The following is a 26,615-nucleotide window of genomic DNA, read 5'->3' on the forward strand; positions in this document are numbered from 1 at the left end:
ACCTCAGGTCTAGTATGAGCCTGAGAAGAAGCCAAATGAAATTCTTCTACCTCACATTAATCTATACCTGAGACAAGGGTATCCAAGGTAAAATCTGTGAATAATTCACCTCCACGTCCAAGTCTATTGTGTCTGGTTTGTCACAGAGGGTGATCAATAAATGTCACACACACTGACACCAAAGGCTACTTCACTGCTCTAGTTTCTGAATTTGGGGACATGAGTGAAGGTGCCTTCTGGGAGGAGGAAAAAATCAGGCCAGCAATACAGGCATTCTCACCTTTTGGGTTTTTCCATCTCCATTTTTCAACCGATGCTTTTACAGGAGCTTTTGTGAGCAGTTATTGTATTTGATTCACCTGAGAATGGTCCTCATGTGTTTGCAGGAAACATGGAGGTAAAGAGACACACACTTTACTGTGCGCTCATGGACATGAGGTGGGATTTTGTTTCCTGAGTAAGAAGCTGTGAAGGGCTCAGTGAGTCAGCAGGTGACAGGGCTGCTCCGTAATGACTGAGGCACCAGGCGGAGTCCTCATGAAATCCCGTTCACGGAGACAGTTGCCCGTTTCATCGCTAAAGTCCTTCACTTGCCTTTGGAATGAAGTGCCCAGCAATGGTCAGCTGGCTGAGGGGACACCCATAAGAACGTGACCTTCTTTTCTCTTTCTAGCTTCTTCCTAGTTCATTAGTGTCCTTGGCAACTTAAGCTCCACCTGAATTACTAAAAATGGGAGTCCCAAATAATCCAGACGGAGAATAATGTATTCACAGGGAATTCACTGCTGACTCGTTTCTCAGGCTCTCTCAGCCATTTCTTTTTTCTTCTACGTAAGCCAACTTTGTTTCTCTTGTTCCTGTTACCTTCATGTTGTCCCTGCTCAAACGCATGTGGCTTTTCTATCCTGTGAGGCTGTCCTGTCCCTCTCTTGACACACTTGGCACACTTCCCTTCCCTTGCCAAGTGCCATGTGCTCTCAGGGCCTCTGTACTGGCTGTTCCCTTGACCTAGAACACTCTTCCCCAGATGTTCCCCGGGATTTCACCCTCCAAGCTTCAAAGTCCCTGCTCCGATGCTTGCCTGGACCACTTTACAGGACGGCTGCACTACACGTTGTTTGTTGCTCTTTACACCATCACTTTCCCTGGATCTCACAGTCAACTGTATGTGTGTTCGTTTTCTCCCAGTGAGAGAGAGGTAAGCTACAGCAAAAAGCTAACAAAATCTGGAGGAAATTTAATTCTACATTTATAATTAAATTCATGAAATTTACTTAAATAAATGAGATATTCTTTGTAAAAACAGTCTTCAAAGCAGGCGAGACTTGAATATTTTCCCACTCCACTCTGTGGGCGAGGGAAGTCTGCCTCCCAGAGGCGGAATGAGGTATTGCACCCAGCCCAGGTGTTGCCTGAAGCAGGAGGAACAGACACACAGGGTCTGAACCATTTTGTATCTAGAAGATAGAGAAGGAAAAGAGAAGCAACATGAAGAGGAGGAAGGGAAAGAAATAAAGGAGGAGGAGAATGGGGACATAATGAACCACCCTAATAGTGAAACAAAACGGCTCACAATGTTGTAATTAGCTTGTCCGTTTTTCAGCAAGCATGTCTGAAGTAATTGCAACTACTGTCATGTGCCATTATTGCAGTTCCAAAGTCATTTTTGGTTCAAAAAGTCAGTCTCCTTGCTTTCTACCAACAGATCACAGGCTGGCTGGGTTTTTGGTGTTTCTCAGTGTGGTTTCCTGGCCCAGTGCCAGGTTCATCCTGTGACTCCTTCCCTCATTGAGGGGAGGGATTACAATGGCCACCAGGAGAATAAAAGCAGGAGCTCAGGCACTCAGCTCCAAAGCGAGTTCCTTCCTCACTGCCACACCTCAGTCACCAGCCCACAGCCGCCGCTGCACCATGAAGCTGCTGACAGTCCTCATGCTGATCGCCCTGCCCGTCTCCTGCTTTGCAGGTGAGCACTGACAAGGAGGGCGGGCTTTGCTTGCAGGTTGTTGTCAGGGCCCCTGTGGACGACCTCCTGTTCCCCACAGCCCAGCACAGAGCCTCTCATTTCTCCAGGGTCATCGTTATTCTTGTGTTTGGCTTCTCTGGGCTGTGGAAGCCAGGACGGGGGTGTAAGGAGACAAATGTTTCAGGGCTTCAAGGAAATCCGAGATCTTGAGTTTACTCTCCTAGATGTGAGAACTCAAGACCATTGACCATAATCTTTCTGAATGTGAGTCTCTACTGGGATGAGAGATGACACACCCTAGCTACGCCCAAAACGGCATTCATACCTCTGTAAGTGAGCCCACTTTTGCATGCTTCCATCCAGGTTCTGGCTGCCCGCTCTTTGAGAAAATGATAGATAACCTAGCGTCTTCTGAAGTGGGCGTTGATCAATTCGTCGAAGATTTTCAAGAGTTCGTAGATGATGAAGACACTGCAAACGCACTAAAGGAAATGAAGCAATCTTTTCTTGACCAGGATTATAAAACCCTGGAAAACTTCCAAATGGTTCAGGTAATTTCGATTTCTTCTTTAAGTTTTTTGAATCCACTGGACAGAGCAAGCAGGTTCTAAGTTTGTCACTAATTGTGCCACAGCAAGTGTTGACCACGCTTTGTTTCACTGACTTCCATTGTTGGGGAGTGTGAATAATACGGTGACACCAGGAAAGCCATCCAAGGTGCAGTGCTGCTCTGTGTCTTCACTTTGTGGAATCCTTAGTGAATGATAAATGAAAAGGACCAAGAGGGGGGAAATCGCTTGGGCAAAAGCTCCCTAATCGTCAGCTTAGAAAATATCTGATTCTCAAGAAGACCTTCCTTCACTTGTACGAGTGATCTGAATAATAAATTTTAGTTGTTTGTAGATCAAATAGTCAAATATTTTAAGACTTTCTAATAGAGTCCAGAAAATTTGTTTTAAGGATTATTCCACATATCTTATTTTTTTAACTGGGGTGACAATTGTTAGTAAAATTACAAAGATTTCAGGTATACAGTTCTGTATTACATCATCTATAAATCCCATTGTGTGTTCACCACCCAGAGTCAGTTCTCCTTCCATCACCAGATATTTGGTCCCCCTTACCCTCATCTCCCACCCCCCACCTCCCTTACATATCTTAACAATCCGCATATCTTACTAACACAATCTAAAGTGCACTTTCAAGCAATCCACATTTGTTAGTATAAAAGACTGAATCCCTGGCCATTAATTAAAGACCCATGAACGACACGTGCAGATCATGGGTATGAACCCACCACGGGTGAGGGAAATGTTTAAAATTAAAATCAGTAGTTTAACAATGAGATTATCTTTGTAATCATAATAGACTTGTTCAGTTTTTACATCGAGTTCTTCTGTATCCTAATGTAACACTTAACACACCCCAGGGTAGACAATTTAGAAGCATTCCCAAAGTACAAACATACAAGTGTCCTTCACTAGGAAGATTCTGAAACAGGGTGCAACATGAAACAACCTTGAAGACATGATAAAAAAAAAAAAAAGCCAGTCACAAAAGACACATATAGCATGACTCCACTTCCGTCAGTTTTCTAGAGTAGCCAATGTCTTAGAAACAGAAGGCAGAGTAATGGATTCCAGGAGTTGGGTGGTGAGGAACTTGGGAGTGTTTAACGGGTCTGGAGTTGCACTTTAGCGAGATGCAAACGTGCTGGGGTCTGGTTGCTCTGCAAAGAGAATATTCTTAACACTACTGAACTGTGTATTGAAAATGGTGAAAATGGTAATATTTGTGTCATGTGCATTTAAAATAATTGCATTTTTTTAAAAAAGTAACGACTGTTGTATAGGAATATTTTCTTTAAAAACCTAGATTAGGGGCATCCGGGAAGCTCAGTTGGTTATAGTGGGAGCTCTCAACAACAAGGTTGCCAGTTCAATTCACGGATGGGATGGTGGGCTGCATCCACGGCAACTAAAGGTTGAAAACGGCGACTGGACTTGGAGCTGAGCTGCGCCCTCCACAAACAGATTAAAGGATATGACTTGGAGCGAATAGGCCCTGGAGGAACACACTGTTCCCCATATTCCCCAATAAAAGTTAAAAAAAAACCCTAGATTAGACAAATATATCAGAGTGCACATCTCCGATATTTTGTGGCCCACAAAGGATATGGTGGAGGCATCAGATTGTGTTCTCTATTTCTAACATGTAAGATCATACAGGAACTCTAAACGTTCACATGTCATCGTATTTGAGCCGACATATTGAAAACTGGTAACACTGCATAATTTTGTTAGATAGCTTATTTCAAAGAACAGGAAACAAACTGATAAAATTATTAAAGGTACCCTTGGGGTTGGGGGTTGGAGAGACCTGGAAATAGGAGTCCTCTTAGCTACCAATTAATGTCTCCTGAACAATAGAATAAATGAAGAGGTAATTCTGATTTTACTGCCAGTGCTATTTTCCTTGAATGTCAGATGTGAGTAAATAAATCCAGGAAAACAATGAAAGAAATATTTGGTTTTCCAGATTTTCCTCTTATGAGGAATTGGAAAGGAGGTGATGTCTCTGTTTTGTTTTCCAGCAAATAAAATATAACGGTGTCTGGTGTGCTGAATATTAAATTTCCACAACCGTACGGCTCAGAGGACTATAGACAATGATCACAACGGAGAGTCTATTGGTAGAAACCACAACTTATGTTTCTGTTTTTTGTCTTTTGATCTGAAAACGCCAAGACAATTGTTGAAACCTCAAATACATTTTCATTTCAATAAAGTATCTGCAAACCTAACGTTCTTTCTTGTGATCTGATGAAAATGGAGGCTTCTACAGAGACTCACACCACACACGCATGTGCTCGCACACACACACACACACACACACACACACACTCACACCCCATTATCCATGAAGAGCTCACAGAGGCAGGACTGCAGACTCTGAGCAGCACGCTGTTCCTTACCACCTGTAGCCCAACATCGACCCTTCTCTGGAAAGTGATTTTCCTCCCCTCTCACCCCCATCTTCCCAGACGATCTCTGCCTCGCTCAGGCCCTGAGGTCCTGGTGGCTGTGTCAAACTCAACATCCCACATGTCCTTCAGTCCCTGTGTCCAAGCTGAGCCCTGCTCACCATGACCGGGCTCTCTGTGTCCTTGGCCCGAGTGTGCAGGAAGGGGAACAGCAGCGAGAAAGGGGACTCAGGCAGGGCAGGGATGACTCCTGTCTGCACCCTACGATTGGATCTACAGCCTCAACCGGGTTGTTAGAATCTCTCATTAGCAGCTCCCTCACTGAGATCTATTGAAAGTCAGCCCTCGACACAAGGGTTTGTGAAAAGAAAAAAAAGAAAAAAGAAGAAATAAAAAAAAAAAAATTTTTCATCACAGTTGGGCACCCTCTGTGCCCATAACCCCAAACCTCAGAAAAAACGCTTGTTTGTCTGTGTCCCCATGACAGTGGCCATTGATGTGCTAATCAATGAATAGGACACATACACACCTGCTTCATCCCTTTCACACTCTCAGATCTATCACTTCTCCAGCCCTTGTGGGCTGTTAGGTAAGATTCCATAATTATGGTTTCCTTCCTTTATCATAAGCCTCAGAGAATCTCGATCCTTAGCAGAACACAAGTTCTTCTCACTGTTTCCCTCACTGTCCATCCTTTGCGTCCCGTCCTCCTGTGAGAAATTCTTTCAATCACGGTCATTCACTCATGAACTTCTTGTTGGGCACACATTTTGTATCAGGCACTGCTCTTGGCATCAGGATATATCAGTGAGAGAAAACCAAAAATCCCTTCCCTCAGGATGCTTATATTTATCAAGGGGAGAAAAATAATGAAGCAAGTAAAGAGGTAAATTAAAAAGTATATTGGGAGCTGATAAAGACCACAGAGGAAAATAAGGAGAGGGGGAAGGGTGGAGGTGCATTTTAATTAGGATGGACAGGGAAGGGCTCACTATAGTCGTCACGTTTCGGCCTAGATATGAAGGAGGTGAGGGAGAGAGTGTGAGGCATCTGGGAGATGAGTATTCCAGGAGGAAGGACACTCCAGGGTCCTAGAGTTCTCTTTAATTTTTTCATAAATAGGTGTCAGCTTAAATTATTCCCTGGACCAATATTCCAGGAAACACAGATTAAGGTGCGCTTGGCCAACCGATGTGAGATGCTAAAAGGTGTTGATTCTGAAATGTAGCCCGCAACTGAGTCACCTAGAGGTGTTGCTAAGATACCTTCTTGGTCCCACCCTTGTCTTTCTCATCAATAGGTCTGCACTGAGGTCCAAGAAGTTGCGTTTCATACAAGCTCCCGGCTGGTGGTGATGTTGCTGGTGCGGGAGGAACATATTTAGAGAAGCAGTGTTTTGGGACAACCTGCCGATCTCCCCAAGAGTGTCCTGCGAGTCTGAGGGTTTGGCCCCCAAAACAAGGATGGGACGTGGGGGAGGTGAATGGACTAATGAAACCACTCCTGCTCGTCGCCGTGTTTGAAGCTCAGCAGAGCAGGACCTGCACATTCCCTTCCGTTTGGAGTGTGTCCCCGAACTCTAGGTTGTGTCCCAATGGTACCTGGTCAGGACTCAAAGCACTATGATCTGCATGAGTAGGGCAGGGCACACAGGAGAAATGTTATGGAAATGCAGGAGCAAATCATGATTTCTGATATTTTCCTTCCTTCTTCTTCTTATTTTGGAACCAAAAGACATAACATAGGACCATCGCTTCATGGCAAGAGTTGGTGAACGAGATGAAGGAAACAATGTCTGATGTCCAGCAGCCTTTTCCACGTCATGGGCCTCCCTTGGCAGCTCACAGCTGATAGCAAGAAGTGTGAGCCCGCGTTCGGTGGACGAGGGCTTCTGGCAGGTGGTCTGTGGAAGCAACGAGCAGCTGTGCATCATCTCACACGTTTCCTGGATGAACCTCAGGGCATCAATCCCTGAGGATCTACAGTGCACTACGGCAAGGGATGAAGGATAAAGGGGGTTTGGAAAGTTTATGACATGCAGTACATTGGTATATTGGGTACCAGTCCGATGCTTACAATGTTAGATAAACACCTTCACGGGCACTTTTGATCCTTCTTAATTATGTACTGTATCATGTGATTGCTAAATGCATCTTTCAATGAACAGAAAGAGGCCCTTCTTTAATTTTATATATCCATGGATTACATTACTGTTTACTAACATGAGGAAATTTTATTCATGGTTTCCACCTTAAGCATGTAAATACTGAAAATACTTGTCACATGAATGTGCAGATACAAAAAGAATGAGTTTGTAGTAGTGATGTCACCTGATTCTTTGAATCCCTTTGAGCTATAGGGTACACATTGTCACTGAAATGATCTTTAATGATTTTCCAGCCATGGTTTAATTAGGTCCTCCTTTGACCTTATAAAGCCAAGCAAGTAGAAATCACTTTCTATTGAAAACATTTCCTGCACCACAGTATGCTTCAATTTTTTCTTGAAGTGTGGCGATTTGTACATGCAGTCAGTAGTATATGGAGATTCCGATGGAGGATGGTCCATCAGTGTGTTTGGTAAACTGTAGCAGGAATGATTATGAAAGTGGAGGAAAGAAACAAAGTCAGTGAAAGCACACGTATGTATGTGTAACGTACATTGGATGTTACCATCTAGAAGTGGTTCCTGAAAAGTTTTTACCCCCCTGGCATGAATTCACCACTTTGAAGATCAAAGGGTTAGAGAATTCCTGGGATGCCAACCTGAGCCAGAAGGGACATGTGTGACCAGCACATCCTGCTGAGGACAGGAGTCCAGAGAACCTGTGTGCCTGGGGGAAGTGGTTCTTATCCCCACCGATCGCCCTCCTCAGCCTTCGTTCCAAAATCCGGTATTTAGGATCTTAAAATCACAATAACAGTGACTCAGTCATGATCATAAAACGGTAAATTATGTGATTGAAAAGTAGTGATCTTATATTAACTGAGAGAATTCCCAATGGAACCAGAGGAGTTTCAGAAGCTCGTTAAATTAGCATTCAGGATAAATAAACATTCCTCGCTGGCAGAGACAGACTCTCTGATATTTGACTTTCTGTTTGAGGTGATTTATTTTGTTTGACTTAGTATTTTTATTTGCTTTTTACATATGTGTAATCTCTGACATTTACCCTCTGACACTGTGCTGAGCAGTTTTCCTGACCACGTGTTATTGACAGGCCTCTGGGAAGAGTCTATTCCGGTCAAGGACAATCATTTAGAATGTCCATCGGGGAGGAGCGTGTCATTAGTGAGATTATTTACAGACACGGGCTCCTGGTGATAATTTAAAGCCCTTCACTTTTATCCCATTTTGTTGTCATTTCGAGAATCTCCCATCAGTGCACGCTTCACTGCCTCCACCCCGTGGGAACACTCCCACTGCCTCATCCGCCGACTCTGGTGGGTCAGGAGCATCTCCCCTGTCCTGGCCCACTACATGGGACGGAGATGTGATAATGCCAAACCATTGTTTTTAATATGCTCCGATAATGACAATAAAGTAGGAAGATGGAGTTATACAAGTGTAATATTTTGAAGGTAAAGAAGATCAGAGACTCAGGAAGTACTTAGGTACCAGAATAGAATAACTTGCCCACTTGGTCCTGTCTCTGCAGTGTGTTTTCCAAAAACACACAGTCCAACAGCTGAAAACAACTTTAAATAATTACTTTTAAGTGCATTTCTAAAACACATAAGAATATGCAGTGTGCAACAATTGCTAAATCCTGTTTTACTCGCTCTTCAGTTTCTCTCACTTCCTTGTTCTTTACTCAAATGTCTCTCTCTCACTCTCACTCTCTTTTTATCCAACTTCAGTATCATTTATTTTTCGTGGAATCTGGATACAATTAACTGTAGTAAGACAGTGCTCAATAATATTTAAGCCTCATTTTAGGTTCTTAAAACTACCTCAGGATTTCAAATGTGAGAATTCACATTTTAATAGCTAAAAAAATAAATTTGACACAACAACTTTACTCAATATTGACGTAACTACACCAAGTTTAGTATGCAATATGTAGACTTTAATTTTACAATTTTGGCTGTCTATAAACCAAGTTACTGTTTCCTTATGCGTCCTCACCTGTGAAGCGTTGCAACAACGCTTTGCAACAACAGACCCCCTTCCCATAGATTTAGTCTATGTAAATAGATGATTCTTTCCCTTAAGACAACGTGAAAAAAAAACCCAAAGTTCACACCCAGAAAAAAAAATTTAGACCACAAATTGTCAAATTCTAAAGTCTGAGCAGAAATAACACCAGATATAGATAAAGGGCCACTCTTCCTTAGACGTTTCCCATATGTAGTAGTGGAGGAAGTCCCAGTGTTGATCCAAAGAACACACAGGTTTCGCATCTGGCACTGATTTGTCCTGGGGGGTTCAGCATAATCACTTGAGCCGTGAAGCCAGCAGCTTCATTCGTGAGTCATTTGTGCTGCCACCAGCCCATTGCCACAACAATCATCTTTGACAGACACATCTTGCCAGTGTCGTCCCCAGGTAGAACTTCACTCAAAGCTTCACGGTGCATTTCAAGAGACTTTCCTTCAGTTGTAATGCTGACTGGAGCAAAGGTGACCACCGTGCAGGGTCTGACAACACCCGTCTCCACTCGGCCCTCAGGGACAGTACTAATTCGTCCAATTTTGTAGCCTTCCTGGAGGAGCAGACGCAAAGGCTTATCAGTTGGACGAGTTCGTGGCAGGATGCAATCCAGAGCTGCAAGCAGCGTGGATCCACTGACACTACCCTCTTTACGGGTGACTTTCCATCCCTTCAACCAAAGCATGTTAGCACTTGGCTGCAGCATGTTGTCACCATTCCAACCAGAAATTGGCACAAATACTACTGTGTCTGGGTTGTAGCCAATATGCTTGAAGCAGGGGCTGACTTCCCTAACGATTTCCGTGTCTCTTCTGGCTGTAAGGTGGCTCAGTGGGGTCCATGTTGTTAACACCAAGAATTCATTGTTTCACAGCCGGTGTGTAAGTTAGAAGCGTGTGCTCATGGGTCTTCTGTTGTTGGACAGACCTGCTTCAATTTCACCAACACCAGCAGCAACAATGAGGACAGCACCGTCAGCCTGTATTCGTGTCTTTGACAAAGTCTCTGTGTTCTGGAGCATGGGCAATGGTCAAATAATATTTGCTGGTCTCTGTCTTGGCATAGAGTTAACCCATGGTCGCTCGTAGAATGCAAAAGTATTTACTATACTCTACAAAAGTAAGACGATTTATTGAAATTCTAAGAGAAAGAGAAAGACAGTTCTGTTTGGAACTGGCAGAAATTTTGACAGGTCAGCCTGAGAGGGAGAGCTGCAGAGGAAGACGGGTAAGAGAGAGATACTGGTGGAAGTTGGCCAGGGCAGCTGGATGGAGACAGCTGCAGAGACAGAAGGGGAAGAGAGAGATGCTGGCTGAAGTTAAGCCAGAGTAGAGTCCCATGGGAGAGAGGTGTCCCGATGAGAAGGAGTGTTGGGGTTCCATATTTTTTCCATGCAGAATGTAGGGTGTTTATCAGCTTGCAGGGGTGCTGCCGTTACAAGTGTCTCCTGGAAACTGTCCTGGTCCCATCTTTGATGGATCTCAGCTGGCAGGGGAGTTGCTGTTGTGGTTGGGAACCGTTCTGTTCCATCTAGGATGGGAGATTGTTAGTTTGTACGGGGTTGCCATTGCAGCTGAGAATATTTGTCTCCCACTGTGATGAATATATGGTGCTTGTCAGCCTGCAGGTGCAGTGCTAGCCAGGGGAGTCAGAGCCAAGCAGTGAATGTTGAAGCTCGCTTCTGCCAGCTCACAAGCTCTCTCCTATTAACTCTTACTTCTCCGAGTAGTCTCAGATTTCACAAGGAGATACCAATGGTGATATCTCAGGTCAGTTTCAGTTTCTCCAAGACCCAGACTTACTTGAAGGAGACATTTCCCATGTTAGCAGCTCCCTTCTCAAGTTACAAAATCATACGCTTGAAACCCATGTAATTTACTACCCTTTGTCACCCCAATAAATTCTAATAAAAAATTGTTCTTTGCTTTTTTTTCTTGACCCCACCACATTTACAGATCAGATGGCCAGTACTGGTTGACTTGCCAAATCAACGTGTCCAAGACGACCGTGTTGATTTGAGTCTTTTCCTTTCCCCTGTTCACTTAGATTTAGTGATGCTTTCATGACACCGGTGTTGTGGTGGCAAACCTGCTTTGAAAAACCTCAAATATCTCCCTCCCAGTGACTGGAGTAGCATTACTTAGACCTTCCTCAGTCTCTAGATCTGGCTTAATAGAAGACAGCTGGATTCACATATTTGCTTCAGTCTTAACTCTGTTGCAATGTACAGGTCATGTAGCCTTTGGAAAATTCTACTATACACTTGTGAGAGAATGAGAATGAATGAGTCAAATAAATCTTAACATTACTGTGAAAAGAGTTTGTTTTCCTAGACCCCGTGAGTCATACGGTCCCCTGAGTACTCCCCTAACTGCTGTAGTATGTCAATGTGTGTGTGTCTGTGTGTGTGTTTGTGTGTGTGTTTGTAACAAATTTGTCCTCTGCATATCAAGAAGATATACGTCAGAGAGGAGTCTTGTCTTAAAAACAGTTAAACACATCTAGTGGATTCCAGAAACAAGTGTCCACCTCAACTTTAAAAACTTTAATCAACATTATCACCTCAACAAATAAATAAAAAAAACCCTCATAACTCCGTGAATTAATGATATTTGACAAAATCTGGTGACTTTTCCTAGTAAAAATCCTAAGCTAATAAATAATAGAAGAAAACTATTTAGAACAAATAAAATCAATTGTCAAAGTCAATGGCAATATCACTCTAAAGTAATGCGTGCTAACGTTACTTCTATTGAACCAGAGGGAACCAGGTGATCATAGTGATATTCAGCACCGAGGTGTGCAGCACTTTTTCTAGGATGAGTTCGGGACCGTAAAACTCCGACCTCGTATGAAAATACAACTGCTTATTTTCAAATTCAAAGTGAAAAATTACATTGCTGAGGCTAAATGTATTTGTAATGAATGATTCATCACAAATGATTTGTGGAAGGGCCAGGCCATCCTGGGAGAGTCCATGGTACGGCTGGGTCACATGACAAGCCCCGTGATGGGTTCACCTTGGGATAAAATCAAGGTGAACCTGGGTGAAGGGTCTTCAAACTCCATGTTGCGTCTGAAATGGCACATGGACTGGATCCCAGCATTTGGAGAGTCACAACTAGGGAGCTGCACACCCTAGTGAATACTTATTGGAAAATTCTGGAGGAAACCAAGCATTTCGGCTTTTTTCCTTCATTCTTCTCTGAATGTAGGACACAGAAAGACATTTAGCCATCATAGAACAATTGAGTTATGGCAAGAGTTGGCCAACAGGTGAAGGAAACCATCTCTGACGCTGAACGGCCTATCAATGTCATGGGCCTCCCGTTGCAGCTCATGCTTGTAGCAAGAGGTCTGAGTCCCTGTCGGGTGTACGAGGGCTGCTGGCAGGTCGTCCGGGGAGTAGACAGAAGTGGCTCCATCAGCCCACAGGTTTCCCTGAGGAGCTCAGGGCATAATCTGCTGGGCTCAGGCCTGCACAATGGCACCCGAGGAGTAGTAACATGACTCATGGAATTTGTGAGATAAAGTACGTTGCTGATCAGGGCGCCATCAGGGATGCGCACAGTTTGGATAAACATACCCATTTCAATTTTTCATACTTCTCATATATATGAAGTCAAATGTTATTGATAAATACATCTGTTAATGAGACAAATGGGGCCTGCTTGATTCTACATAGCCCTGAATAATATCACTTATGGCTAAAATAAGGCAATTTTACTCATGTTTTTCATCTGTATAAAAAGTCTGAAAATACTTGTCACATGATTGTGCAGATGCGACAAGAATACGTTTGTGGTAGCAATGTCACTTGAATTGTTGGATTCCTCTAGGATATTGGCCAGAAAAAGATATTGTGATATATCACTCAAAATTATTTTTAATGATTTATCCCCACGGGTAATTTAGATCCTCCTTTCATTTTATTCAAAGCACGGAATCAGACACCACTCTCTGTAAGCCAAATTTTGTGTATGTCAAAATGTGACTTTCCATTATTTTTAGGGAGTCTAGAGATTTATACATGCAGAGTCAACGCTGTGTAAGACGTGATGGGTGACGTGTACACTTTCTGTCTTTGGAAATAGGAGTGAGAATGTTTATAAGAGAGGAGGTGGGAAATGAGAACCAGACTAACAAGATGAGAAGTATTATGTAAAAGTACACATGGTCATGAAGACCCAGAAGTGACGTCCTTGTGGGGAGCCATGATTTCTCTGTACTTTGGAACTTTGAGAACTGGCTCAGTTTATGATTAACCTGTTCTAGCTCCTAAGGCATTGTCTTGCCTGCACCTGGAGGGTGCTTGCAGGCTGCTGAGGTATGCGATAAGAATGGCCGGTTTCTCGGACACAGAGCACAGATGGTTATCAGGATAATTGATGGTTCCTGTCTTGTGGAAATGGGATTTGGGATGCTTTTGTGATTTAGTTAGTTTCTGGTTAGGGGTTAACAATTTACTTTCTGTGAGGTAATGTACATTTGTGACTGCTAGTCTGCACGTACCCATAGGGTATATAAAGAGTGATTTTGAATAAAGACGGTGCTTCAGGATCACTGGAGACCGGCCGCATCATCATCATTTGTGAGTGTCTTTGTTCATTCCCACTCCCCCTTTCGGGCTTTTCGTTGACTTGTGGCTGCTGGTCGGCCACATTTGGCGCCCAACGTGGGGCTCGAAAACGGGGGATTCAGTGAGGAACACCGTACAGCTTGGGCCCAGCTCGGTTACAGAGTGCTGACGGTATGGTGAGTAGGGCACTATCCCCTCGGTCGAATGAGTGTGTGAGTGAGTGATAGCTCCACGACTTCGTGTTACGGAGCTTGAATGGGCTTGTAACTGCGTTTCCGGCACTGTCTTACGGCTAAACGGCGATCAAAACTTCGGTTTTGCCTGGTCGGGGTTTTATACCGTCACGCCTACTGCCACGACAGTCTTGGTCCCGCGAGGGGCACGGCCAGCCGAGCATCTGTGTGTTTTACTAGTGTGAAAGAAGGGCCGAGGGAAAAAGGAAATAGGTCACGCTATCAGCAAGGACCGTTTGGGAAGAAATAGGTCACGCTATCAGCAAGGACCGTTTGAAAAGATGGGTCACGCCAGCAGCAAGGACCTGTATGTTAGAGGCCTCAAAAAAGTTCTTGCCGCCCGTGGCAGCAGGGTGAGCAAAGAGCAATTAGATAAATTTTTAAAATTTGTAAAGGAAGTTTGCCCATGGTTCCCAGATGAAGATACCGTCAGCTTGGAAACTTGGAAAAAGGTTGGAGAACAATTACAAGGCTATTATACTATCCAAGGGCCTCGGCGGGTCCCTGTAAAAACATTTGGATTGTGGACTTTAATCAGAGATTGCTTAGACCTTAAAAGAAAAGGCTGTAAGTTAGAAAGAGTAAAACAGGCAAAAAATAAAGAAACCCTTCCGTTTGCTGCTTCACTGGAAGAGCTGGGAGAAAGGGAGGGGGCTGATTATGCTGAAAAAACTCTTCCATCTGCCGCCTCTCCGGAAAAAAAAGAGGAGGGGGAAGGAGTCAGATATACAGAGGGACTTGCTAAGCATAATAAAGAGCCCGTTAGTCAGAAACCTCCAGATAAACACTGGGAAGATTTAGACCCTCAAGATCAGAAAGATTTAGTGGTGGCTGCAGCTCAAGAGAGCAGACGGCTTGCAGATCCTATGTTTACACTCGCAGAACAGATAAAGATGATTCAGAGACAATTAGTAGAGCTTAAAGTTGCTGTGAGTAAAAAAAATTGTCCTCTGGGTCCCCAGATTTCTTTAAGAAATCAGTGGGATCCTCGGGGTAAAGACCCCCCCGCCAGGATATGTTAAGCCAGGATCAGATTCTTTTGTGCGCTCCCCTCTTCAATTGGCTTACAAAGAGACTCATAAGCAGGGAGAGTCTTTAAATCAATTTGGAGTATATCCCGTCTTTGACAGGCTTGACCAGACAAAAAATGTGTTTAAAAAAAGGAGACCTTTTCAGTAAAAGCAAGTAAAAAAATTAAAAAAAAAAAAAAAAAAACTTACACAGTATGGTCCCATTGCCTCTTTTACAATGACAATTTTAGATGCTTTGTCTAGTAAAACATTGGTGGCTCAGTAGTAAAATTCTTGCCTGCCATACAGGAGGCCTGAGTTTGATTCCCGGCCTCCTTGTTAACCTTTTAGTACAAAAACAGTTTGATAAAGGCCATATAATTAAATCTACTTCACCCTAAAATTCACCCATTTTTGTAATTAAAAAAAAAAAATCAAAAAAATAGAGATTGTTACAAGATTTTAAAAAAGTAAATAAAACTAGCCTATAAAAAGATATCAGTCGCGAGTCTTTCCCCAAGACATGGCAAATAGCCCCAACTTGTGTCAAAAGTTTGTTAGTAAAGCAATTGATAACACCAGAAAACAGTTTCCTTCTGTTTACATCATTCATTATATGGATGACATTTTGTTGGCCTGTAAGAAGGAAGGGGTGTTGTTAGCTTGCTTTGTAAATATAAAAGAGAACTTTCTGGCCTCGGGTCTTATTATTGCACCCAAAAAAGTACAGAGAAGTGAGCCTTATTCTTACTTGGGATTTCAGTTGTTTGCTCAGTATTTCACTCCACAAAAAATAGAGCTTAAAAAAGATCATCTTAAATCTCTTAATGATTTTCAAAAGTTGTTGGGAGATATTAATTGGCTGCGCCCTTCTTTGGGATTAACTACTGGAGATCTTAAACCACTGTTTAAAATTTTAAAAGGAGATTCTGATCCGACCTCCCCCAGATCTCTTACTGAGCCTGCACGGAAGGCTCTCTCTAAGGTTGAAAAAGCCATTCAACAAAAAATTCTCTTTATTTTGCCAGCAATTCTCTATCAATCATGTTACTGGCATTCCTTACAATCCCCAGGGGCAAAGGATTGTTAAACGCACTCATGGCACATTAAAAGTCAATTTACAAAAAATAAAAAAGGGGGAGTTATATCCCCTGACGCCCCATAATTACCTGTCTCATTCTCTCTTTATTCAAAATTTTTTGACCTTGGATGCCCATGGTAAGAGTGCTGCGGAGCGCTTTTGGCATCCGTCTCCTGCCATTCAGGCTTTGGTCAAATGGAAAGACCCACTTACAGGCTCTTGGCAAGGCCCAGATCCAGTCCTCATATGGGGCCGAGGGCATGTTTGTGTTTTTCCACAGGATACAGAAGGCCCTCGGTGGCTGCCAGAACGATTGGTGCGACATGTGGACCCTCTACCTGCTGATGACATTGATGACCCTAAGCAATGCAGAAGAAAACCAGACGTATTGGGCCTATGTACCTGATCCACCAATCCTCCACCCTGCTGTATGGGATGGTCCTGAGATTCCAGTCTATGTCAATGACACTCACGCCCTAGGATTGCCTTCTGATGGACACATGAAACAACATTTGGAAAGTTTTGTAAATCAGGCACTCCCTGCAGTCAGGTGACTGATTTACAAGACGGGACTAGAGACTGGTCTAAGAAATCTGTTAATATATCTGCTTGTGTTCCTTCCCCATATACACTTTTGATTGGAAATATTAATGTACATTTTGTAGGAGTTCAGTATATGGGAGATGTCATTCAAAGCATAAAGGTTAAATCTCATTTAAAATGTCATTCTAAGTATCATTGGATATGTGTTACTCCTAAAAGATATAATAATAGTCAATATGATTGGAGTCGGGTTCGTTCACATCTTCAAGAAATTTGGCATGATGTTAATGTGTCTTTAGATATGTTTCGGCTTCATGATGAAATTCAAAGTATGAGAGAAGCTAAACCCTTAAAATTTGATGCAGCCCAGGCTGCTTCTGAGTTTATTGATGCTCTTAGAAATGCTATGCCATCTATGCCTCATATTACCCATTCTGTTATGATTTTTCTTACATTGGGCATCTGTGTCTGTGTGATTCTGTGCCTGCTCCCTGTCCTCATCAGAGCCTTCATTAATAGAATGCTGGACTTGCGTGCTGACATTCATCAATTGGAGCTTAAGACAAAGCCTTAAACCCCTCTCCCCTTGGAGCTTTGAAGGGACGGGTTAGCCAAAGACGGGTAAGTCCTAAGGAGCCTTTCAACACCTAAGACAGGGCCTGTATTATACAATGCGGGCGCCAAAGACGGGCAAGTTGATAAGGACATCCTGGGATGCCTAAGACAGGCGCCGTCGCCTTGCTTTTTCAATTAAATAAAAAAGGGGGAGATGTGGGGAGCCATGATTTCTCTGTACTTTGGAACTTTGAGAACTGGCTCAGTTTATGATTAACCTGTTCTAGCTCCTAAGGCATTGTCTTGCCTGCACCTGGAGGGTGCTTGCAGGCTGCTGAGGTATGCGATAAGAATGGCCGGTTTCTCGGACACAGAGCACAGATGGTTATCAGGATAATTGATGTTTCCTGTCTTGTGGAAATGGGATTTGGGATGCTTTTGTGATTTAGTTAGTTTCTGGTTAGGGGTTAACAATTTACTTTCTGTGAGGTAATGTACACTTGTGACTGCTAGTCTGCACGTACCCATAGGGTATATAAAGAGTGATTTTAAATAAAGACGGTGCTTCAGGATCACTGGAGACCGGCCGCATCATCATCATTTGTGAGTGTCTTTGTTCATTCCCACTCCCCCTTTCGGGCTTTTCATTGACTTGTGGCTGCTGGTCGGCCACACGTCCTCCATGTTTCCATTCCACATACGTGTTAACCAGTCAGACTTAGTCCTGGAGAAGCCCTGGGTTCCACCTCAGCCAAAAGGACGTTTGTCCCCAGTGCATCCTGCTGAGCACAGGAGTCCAGAGGCCCTGTGCCTCGGGATAAATCATACCTCCCCCCACCCACCACCCTTTACCCTTAGTTCCAATATTCAGTATTTAGGATTTGAAAATCACAGTAACAGTCTTAGATGTGATCATAAAACAAAAATGAGATGATGGAAAAGTAACTATCTGATTTTTCTCCGTTAACTGAGAGAAAACCCAATGGAACCGCAGCCAAATTCAGAAGCACATTTTGTTAGCCTTTAGCATAAATAAACGTTCCCCACTGGCTGATTTGGTTAGACTCAGTTTGATATTTGTCTTTGGGAATGAGGTGATTTATTCTGTTTGACTATTACTTACACTGTTTCCTTTGTGTTGCGTAATTGTAGTGGCTGACATTTATTGACAGACCCTGTACTGAGCATTGTTTCTGTATTAAGTTCTTTATCCTAACACAAATCCTATGACACAGGCTATTATTATGACCCTTATTTTACTGATGAGGAAACTGAGGCAGGGCGTGTCGGCACCTTGCTGAAGGCTCCACAAGTACTAAGTTCCAGCTGACCATAAACCCAGGTAGTGTGGCTCTAAAAATGGGCTATTCCTCACTACTCAATAAATGAATCCATTCTAAAATTGAAAGATCCAAACAGCATTTGAAAACAAAGTCTAAAACAGCCTGATTAAGAATCTGATATGGCCTGGACTGAAACTACAGCACCCTTGAGAACAGTTGACAGCTTTTAATTTTCTAATATTTCCTTCAGGAACAAGTGTGTGCCCCGGATTTTTACATTCCCTGTCATCTGTGACTAAACTCCATTGTTTTACCCTTCAAGCTTCGCGAGTTTCACTTGTGTAAACTTCAATATACTTTTCTTGTGCTAACGTCCCTGTGGCCGATGGTGTCATTTCCCCTTTGCGTCATGTCAGGTGACACAGGATGATGGGAACCTGATTGTTGCTTCTGTGCTGATATTGTAGGCGGCTCCATAATGAGCTTTTACCTGTTCTAACAGTTATTTCCAGTAGATTCTCTTAAATTTCTCTGATAGCTGATCATCCCTCTATTATATATATCATGACCGATTCATTGATTCATTGCTTATTCTCATTCTCCACCCTTCATTAGAAGGGAATGTTCTCACCTAGATGGTTGTCTTTGTTTATAGTTTTTATCTTTTACAGCAGTTTATGTTTCCAGAAAAATTGAGCAGAGAATAAACGGAGTTCCCATATACCCTTTATGTCCGTGCAGGAACAGCCTTCCCCACTGTCAGCTTTCAATTCTTTTGTGTCTGTATTCAGAGGACGACCAGGTCAATCAATCGTAATGCTATTTTTATTTTGGAAGGCCCTCCAGACTTCTTCCATAGTGCCTGCACCATTTTATATCCCCAACACAGCTCCACAAGTATTCTTAACTCTCCACATACAAACCAACACGTGTAATTTTAATTTGAATTTTTCGATTATGCCGTGATACTGAATGTAAAAATCCCATGTGATTTTGACTTCACACGTGAATAACAGCAAGAAAACACCAGGGCGAAAATCTAGGTGTGTCTGACCTCAGCCATCCACGCTGCCTGCATTGCCCACAGATAAAATGGAACCTGCTTGCTGTGGCCCACTCTGTCTCTCCAGGCACAAAGCCCTCCCTCTCCCACCGTGCACTCCTGTACGTTTCAGGGGAACCTGGGTCCTATGTTCCCAACAAGCCGCGTGGTTTAAGCTGTCTGGCCCCTCATGCTGCTTCCTCGGATCCCTCCTTCCAACATTTCTTCATGTCAAAGTTCTGTCTGTTCTGAGAGGTCGTCAAGCACGCTGCCCTGTAACAGACTACTTGCTAATGCCTTTCCTCAGAACGGTCACGCCCCCACCCCGAATTGTCCATAGAGCACTCTGCTTATGGTTGGGGAGGCTGAGGACCTGCCCGCCGGGCGCTTCTACTGCTGGGTCCTGATGACCCCGTGTGATCCTCCGATTGGACACGGGAAACTGCACGGGGGCTTCTTTTGATCGAATTAGCACTAGATTTGATAGGAAATCTCTCTTGATATTGTTGGAAATATTAGGTTAGAGAAGGAAGTGAGTTCACGGAGGTAGTCTTCCTGTTGGCACTGGTTTCTTTTGGGATACTGAAACCACTGATTGTTTTTACTCCAACCAGATTTAGTGCTTTGTTATTAATATTTATTCATTCATTCCGGGCATATTTGATGATCCTCTTCACGGTGCCACTCACGATGATAAGTCAAGATGAGCTTATTGGACACTGAGCTTCCATTAAGGAGCTTCATTCCAGGGGGGCTCCCATCAATTCACTGACTATACATTTGTAAAGCTACAACCTCAGCTTTGCTACAAAGGTGAGGAGCTTGGTGCCAGCAACACCTAGCTTTGACCAGTCACCGAGGTATGTGACACGGATGGATGGCATCAGCCTCAGGGAGGAAGGGACGGCTGGACGCCAGGCCTTGTGACCTGCCACGTCCTCTGTGGGCAGGACCAGTGAGGCTCACCAGGTACTTATAGCCCTGGACTCCCAGGCTCCTGAGTCCAGCTCCTGTCATTGCTCATCTTTTGCTAAAGCTGAAAACTCAAAGCAAAAGAAACCATGAGGCTGTCCTTTCCTGTCCTGCTGGTCACTCTGGCCTTTTGCTGCTACGAGGGTGAGTACCATTGCTAACCAGACTGGCATCAGCCCTGGTAAGTTACCCTCTCCTAACTACATGACTTATTTGGGGAAGGAGGTGAACAGATCCCAATTCAAACTTTTTCCACCTCTCGTGACGCAGTCCCCCGAAGCTCAGGGTTCATATAATCAATTCCCAATACTCTGGAACTTTCGTTTTAAAAATATCATTGCAGGCACATTTCAGAGTTTTCCTTCTGAAGCCTCACTCCTTGTCTGTGGTCATGTTTTCAGAAGCAACAGGACATAATTAAATTGGGATGTGAATCATTGTTCTGCCACTTGGCAGTGTTGTGACCTTGAACACAATGCTTAATCTCCCAGGTCTCCTCTCACTGGGTTTCACAGCTTCCACCGAGAGTAGCTATGACGGTGCAGTAACGTTAAGTAGGTCTAGAGACCAGCTCTAGGTATCAGTATCCAGTCGTTATCCGGGAGTCATCAGACGTTCTCCTGCCCGGGGTCTTTAAGGGCCAGGTGAGTCCACAGCTGGCTAACTCATAGCTTCAGACTCACAAAGTGTTAGAGCTGAAGGGTATTAGTTCTCAGTTCAAGGAGAGCCAGCGTTCTCCGATTCTAAATAATAAATTTTCCATGGGCTCTGCCAATAAGCAGCACTCGGCCTGCAACCGCTGCTTGTCCTCTGAGAGCACGAGCGCAATGGGAGCAGAACCAGAGCAATCGCTGGGGCTCCATCACCATTGCTCTGAACTAATTCTAGCCATTCATCCAACAACACTTTTGTGTGTCTCCACCTCCTCGATCCTGACCCAAGTCTTTTGGAGTCTTTCTCTTTCATCTGACTCTCGGAGCCTCCTCGTTCTCCTCGTGTGTCTGATTAGGGTAAGATGAGAGCCTGACTGGGTACTTTCCAGGCTACAGGTGGTTGCAAAGCCTGACGGGATGGAGAATCCAGACCAGGAAAACAGGTTACTTCAGGTCTCAGCACAACTCCAGTAGGGTCAAAAATAACTCTGAGTTCCCACCTCCCACCCTCTCTGAAGAAATCTGTACATCGGTACAGAATATTAGAGCCAATCATAGTTTTGTGTATAAGCTTCAGATGTCTTACACTTACAAACATATCTTTTTAGCTTTGTAGTTACGTCTGCATCCAATGACAGAATAATATTGTTTAATTTAGTTTCCAAAGAGCAACACTTTACTAACCTCACTCCAGATTTATTCCCCCTTCTCTGATCTCTGGTAAGATCTGATTCTCCCATTCACTTCAAAGATTGATTACTAAATCTCCTCTTCCTCAATATCCAAGACAACAGAAGGTGTCACTCTATTGACAGGCCAACCTTCATTTTTCAAATCTAGGGTAAGTGAATTTCAGCACAATAGGAGAGTCGAGGAGAGCAGTGTGTGTCCTTTGCAAAGAAGAAAACTGAAGTGGAAATACGTCAAGTCTTACCGAGGGCGCTCTTGCTCTGAGGATTGCTCTGTGACCTGGAGGAAGTCACGACGTCTAGGGATTGCATGGTCATTGGCACAATTGTGTAATGAGCTCATAAAACCCCTGGGGTTCCTGTCCAGTTCCAGCATCAGGAAGCTACAGGAAAAGAGTGTTTGCTTATGTCTATTGTGTTTCTTTTTTGTCTGCTCCAGTCAATGCAGAAGTCTGTCCATCTGTTCTTGTGACATTGAGATCCTTCACACTGGGTACTATACCAGAGTTGAAGAGCATTCTTGAGAAATATAATCCACCAGAAGCAGCTCTTTCGGCCCCACTAGAAGTGAAGGAATGCATAAATGAAATCTCCATGAAGGACAGACACTATATTCTCCATATATTGGTAAATTCTCTCTTCTTTTTGCACAGAGGTATCTGCTCAGTGCCCTGCCAGGAGGGAGGTTGGCATCTGCTCAGTGAGGGCACAGGAGGCGGAGGCCCCTGCCTCCCTGCTCACATCTGAGAGGTTCACCGGTGGCCACAGGGTGAATGAGAACATTACACCTGCTGAGCAGTACTTTGGCTGCACACAGCATCTGGCACAATCTCTCTTCTCAGGTCACCTGACTGGGAGCCAGGTTCCCCTCAGTGTCCTCAGGGGCAGGATAACTGGGGGTCCACGCAGCCATGTTGGACGCCCAGAGCCGGGTGCCTCCCTGCCCAGGAGCTGTTGAAGGGCGAGCTCCCCTCACCCAGGGGCACAGGCACTGGGGAATCTCATGGAGAGTGTTGGGAGTGATGAAGCAGAGACAGTGGGAGGGCAGGCAGTAGCCCCACCTCTGACCTGATGGGGGGTCACTGGCTGGGGTCTCTGAGCTTCTGCAGAGCCAAGACCCGCTCCTTGTGTCTGTGCCTCACTTTTCCACCACTCACCCCTCATGGCCAGTGGGTAGAGCCACCCCCCGTTATGTCTCTTGCAGCCATAGGAGAGGCTGAAACACAAATCATGTCTTTATGAAGCAATCACACATTTAAATGTGTCACTCAGCCCAACAGTTGCTGGCATTAAGTCAGGTTTGTGCAAATTTCCATGATAGCTGGGTGCTCAGAGCAGAGAAGCGCATGTGCCCTCACGTTGAATTTCCACACCTCCAGGCTGGAAATCTGAAAGCGGAACTTCCCAAGCCCCTCCCATACCTGTCCCGGTATCTCAAACCCATGCCCACCTCAGAGCAAAAAAACACAGTCCTGGGACCTGTGGCTCAGAGATAGCAAATCCTGGGTTGCTCTTCACCCCGCTCCTCCGTCCATTAGAATCCTGAGTCCTTCTCTTGGGTCCCTCAGAGTCCCTTTGCCGGGCTGTGGACATGGCTCTTTCCTGACCAGCATGGGTTGTTGTAAGTGGACCAGGTCGTCTGAGTTCACCACTCGCACTGCTGTCCTGCCTGGGGCCCTCCAATGCTTTTGCTGGTTGAAATATTTCTTCCACATCTCGGTTTTCAGCAACAGCCTGTGTAAACGTGTCATGTCCAGGAGAGGCATGACTGACCTACTCATTCCCTCTACTTCTATTTCAGATGAGAGTAACTTCCACATGTGCCTCCTAGGTTGAAAAAGAATCTTACACATATTGATCTCTGACGTTCCATGTGACCAGATCATCACAGAAAATGTAAAGGTTTCAACATCTTGCTTCAATAAATCACTAGCCCTGCACTTCTCTGCATGTCTTTTTATCATCCAATAGTCTGTGGTCTGGATGGGGTGGTTTCATCATGACATGGCCATTGGGTGTTGTCAGTAATATATTTCAGTACCTAGCGTCCGGGTACCCATGGTGGCCTGAGGTGAAGGGACCAGAAGAGACAATATTTGCTCAGGACCATCCTGCATTACTTTACACATTTCCCAGTCGCAGGGCCATGAGTGAAAAGGACAGTTTGGGTAGAAAGCAATCATAGCATTCCTGCTCCTGGGCCTGTACTAAAGGATACCCGCGGCCTCACTGACTGGACAGTCACGTGGCTCCCAGCCAGCAGCGTCACTGCTATTCCATCCTCATTATAACCACAAACATCCTGCCTGGTCCTCACCCCTTCACTGTGCTTCAGTCCTAAAATCTTGCCGTATCACTTGTTTTCTGTCCACCTCTCAATTTGTAGTGAAATCAGGGTTCCGCCTCCAGCGAGCTCATGTCGCTCTGCTCGCTCACATTGGTCTTCACTGCCTGCACCGCGCGGCCACTGCTTCACCCCTCTTGTCCCTAAAGATGCACAAACAAGCTTCCAGCTGCCATCTGGACAATGCCACTCAAGAAACCCACACTTAACTTCAGAGGGAACATACAAAATACACAAGGTGTCTGCCCCCCACCATTGCCTCTGCCATGACCCCACCCAGGCTAATGAAGGTGACTCAGAAAACTTGGATACATTACAGGCCCCCAGACTCGTTTCCGGGGTCTGCTGTAACACACCACCACTCACAAGGTGGCTTACCGCATTTTCTCAAAGTGGGGAGGACAAAAGGCTAAAATCTGTAACAGTCGGCCGAACTCATGGCCACGCTGGCTCTGGAAAGTCAACATGAAAATCTGTCCATGGCACTTCCAGCTTAGAAGGCTGGTGGCATTCCTTGTCTTGTGCCCACATCACTATAATCAGTGCCCCGTGAGGTGACATTGCGTTCCCCTTTCTGTGTGTGCAAGTCTCCTTGGGCCTCCTTCGTGTAGAATCTATGCGATGGCGTTTGGAGGACACCAGAACATTCAGGATTATGTCCCTGACTCAAAATTCGTAGCTTTATCACCTCTTCGAAGTCTTTCTTTGCCCTGAAAGCTATATGACAAGTTCCCAGGTTTCGGACTTGGATAACTTTTGGGGGACTATTATGAACCTATTGTAGCTCATCTCCCTCCTGACATCTAAGAGTCGGCTACGTGCTGCCCCGTCCACTTCCAGAGCCCCACGCGGCTCCTGTCCTTTCCCCCACACAACCATCCTCACAGTCCTTTCCTAGTCTGCCTGGTGGGTGCTAAAGTCTCCCAAGTGGTCTCCTGGGGTCTTGATACCCTTCCTGCAGCACACCCTACTCATGGACATCACGGTGACCCTCCTGAAACAAATGTGAATCGGATCTTACGCCTGTAACCCAGAAATACTAGACGTCATGTGTTTCTGAATGTGTCAAGCAAGAACAGTTATTCTTAGTCCAGGGCCCATTCTCCTGTTATAATAGGATATTTATTCAAACTGTGATTGAGAAAACAGAAGATAAGAATTATCTACTATTATCGGTTGTCTCCAATTCTTTTACAACAGATGTGTAGTCTTAATCACATCAGGAAACATGTGCACTGGAGTTGGTCCCTATTTTGTGAAACACTTTGCATGTTCAGTTTGCATACTGTGCATGGTGCACACAAGGAGCTCTCGCAACCCCCTGAGAGACCCAGACTGGAATCGCTGGGAGGACCAGGCCCACCATTGGTATCCCACACAAGGCCGGGCACGACCCGTCCCTGGCATCCCTCCGACCTCTTCTCCCTGCTCACCCAGGATTCTGTGCTCAGCCATAGTTGTCTAACTGCCACTCACTCGTGTGTTATGTGGGTCACACCAGTGTACCAGGACGTGTGGTGCTCCCTTTGCCTCTGTAAATTTCCCTCCACCGGACAGCTGACAACCTCACGTTGCATCCTCCGGAATCCCTCCCTACTCTCACACCCTAAAATAAACCTTTATATACAGACATATATTTACACCCAATGGCACACACACACAGATACACACTTTTACCCACACAGACACACCCAGAAACATGCACAGACTTACAAGACACACACATACTCACATAGATAGGCAGTCAGCCCTCTGTTATCAGTTTAACTTTCTGTGATATACTACTCATATCACAGAGTTGTTTTGAGAATATATTAAATAAATTACTAACATGAAGAACAAATTTTATCAATTATTATTATCATTTCTAAAACACTTAAGGATTTACACGTATTGAGCACACCTATGGGTGGACATTACCTCCAAGGTTTACAGGTTTTCTTTCCCTTGTTTCCTTTTCTCCTTGCTAGTCCCCTGGAAGGTGAAAGACTGCTCCCACCATTGCCTGTGGGGATGAAGAATGTCCCACCCACTGCTCCTCAACCCTGACTCTGTGTTACAATCAACTGGGACGATTTCAAAGGCAAGTGTTTCCCAGGCCTCACTCCAGGACAAACATATGGGTATCTCTGTGGGTAGAACCTATGCAGTCCCCTTTTCCTTACCTCAGCCTCCTAAGGGTGCAGCCACCCAGCGACTGTGGAGGCCACCACTGAAGTGGAGAGGGGAATCAGGCTGTTTATGCCCATCAGAGAACCCCCAGCATCACCAAGGTGGTCACCTGGAGACCTTTCCCTGGCTACTTCTATCGCCCTTCAAGCCTGGCTATTGAAGGTCATTCATTAGTTTCACTTTATAACACTAATAAACTTAGGGTCTCATAGACAGACAATTCCCTATATGAGGTGCACAGAGTGGGAGGCTAGATAAGCAAGACTCCAAAGACTGGCGCTGGAGGACAGGTTAACGAGTGATGGTTTAATGGTTAGAGTCTCAGTTTGGAATGGTTTCTGGAAACGGGTAGTAGTAA

General features: G+C 44.6%; 2 protein-coding genes across 2 annotated transcripts in view; both read left to right on the forward strand.

The window, feature by feature from the left end:
• The first annotated feature begins 1,650 nt into the window (after window positions 1-1,650).
• On the forward strand, window positions 1,651-4,769 carry LOC117019994 (mammaglobin-B-like). The gene is made up of 3 exons (XM_033102229.1): window positions 1,651-1,966; window positions 2,330-2,517; window positions 4,560-4,769. The coding sequence occupies exons 1-3, from the start codon at window positions 1,807-1,809 to the stop codon at window positions 4,596-4,598; spliced, it is 387 nt and encodes a 128-aa protein (XP_032958120.1). The 5' UTR covers window positions 1,651-1,806; the 3' UTR covers window positions 4,599-4,769.
• A 15,660-nt stretch (window positions 4,770-20,429) lies between these two features.
• The window catches only part of LOC117019999 (secretoglobin family 1D member 2-like), a 66,797-nt gene continuing 60,611 nt past the window's right edge, over window positions 20,430-26,615 (forward strand). The window contains exons 1-3 of the mRNA XM_033102234.1: window positions 20,430-20,543; window positions 22,181-22,368; window positions 23,543-23,559. Coding sequence (XP_032958125.1) covers window positions 20,489-20,543; window positions 22,181-22,368; window positions 23,543-23,559 — 260 coding nt within the window. The 5' untranslated portion in view covers window positions 20,430-20,488. The remainder of the gene's footprint in view (window positions 20,544-22,180; window positions 22,369-23,542; window positions 23,560-26,615) is intronic.

The sequence above is a fragment of the Rhinolophus ferrumequinum genome, unplaced genomic scaffold, assembly GCF_004115265.2.
Source record: "Rhinolophus ferrumequinum isolate MPI-CBG mRhiFer1 unplaced genomic scaffold, mRhiFer1_v1.p scaffold_52_arrow_ctg1, whole genome shotgun sequence".
Classification (NCBI taxonomy): domain Eukaryota; kingdom Metazoa; phylum Chordata; class Mammalia; order Chiroptera; family Rhinolophidae; genus Rhinolophus; species Rhinolophus ferrumequinum.

Coding starts and splice junctions, on each gene's coding strand:
- LOC117019994 (XM_033102229.1), top strand. CDS start 1,807: ATGGCCACCAGGAGAATAAAAGCAGGAGCTCAGGCACTCAGCTCCAAA. Junction 1,967..2,329: donor GCCCGTCTCCTGCTTTGCAG/GTGAGCACTGAC, acceptor GCTTCCATCCAG/GTTCTGGCTGCCCGCTCTTT. Junction 2,518..4,559: donor AAAACTTCCAAATGGTTCAG/GTAATTTCGATT, acceptor TTTGTTTTCCAG/CAAATAAAATATAACGGTGT.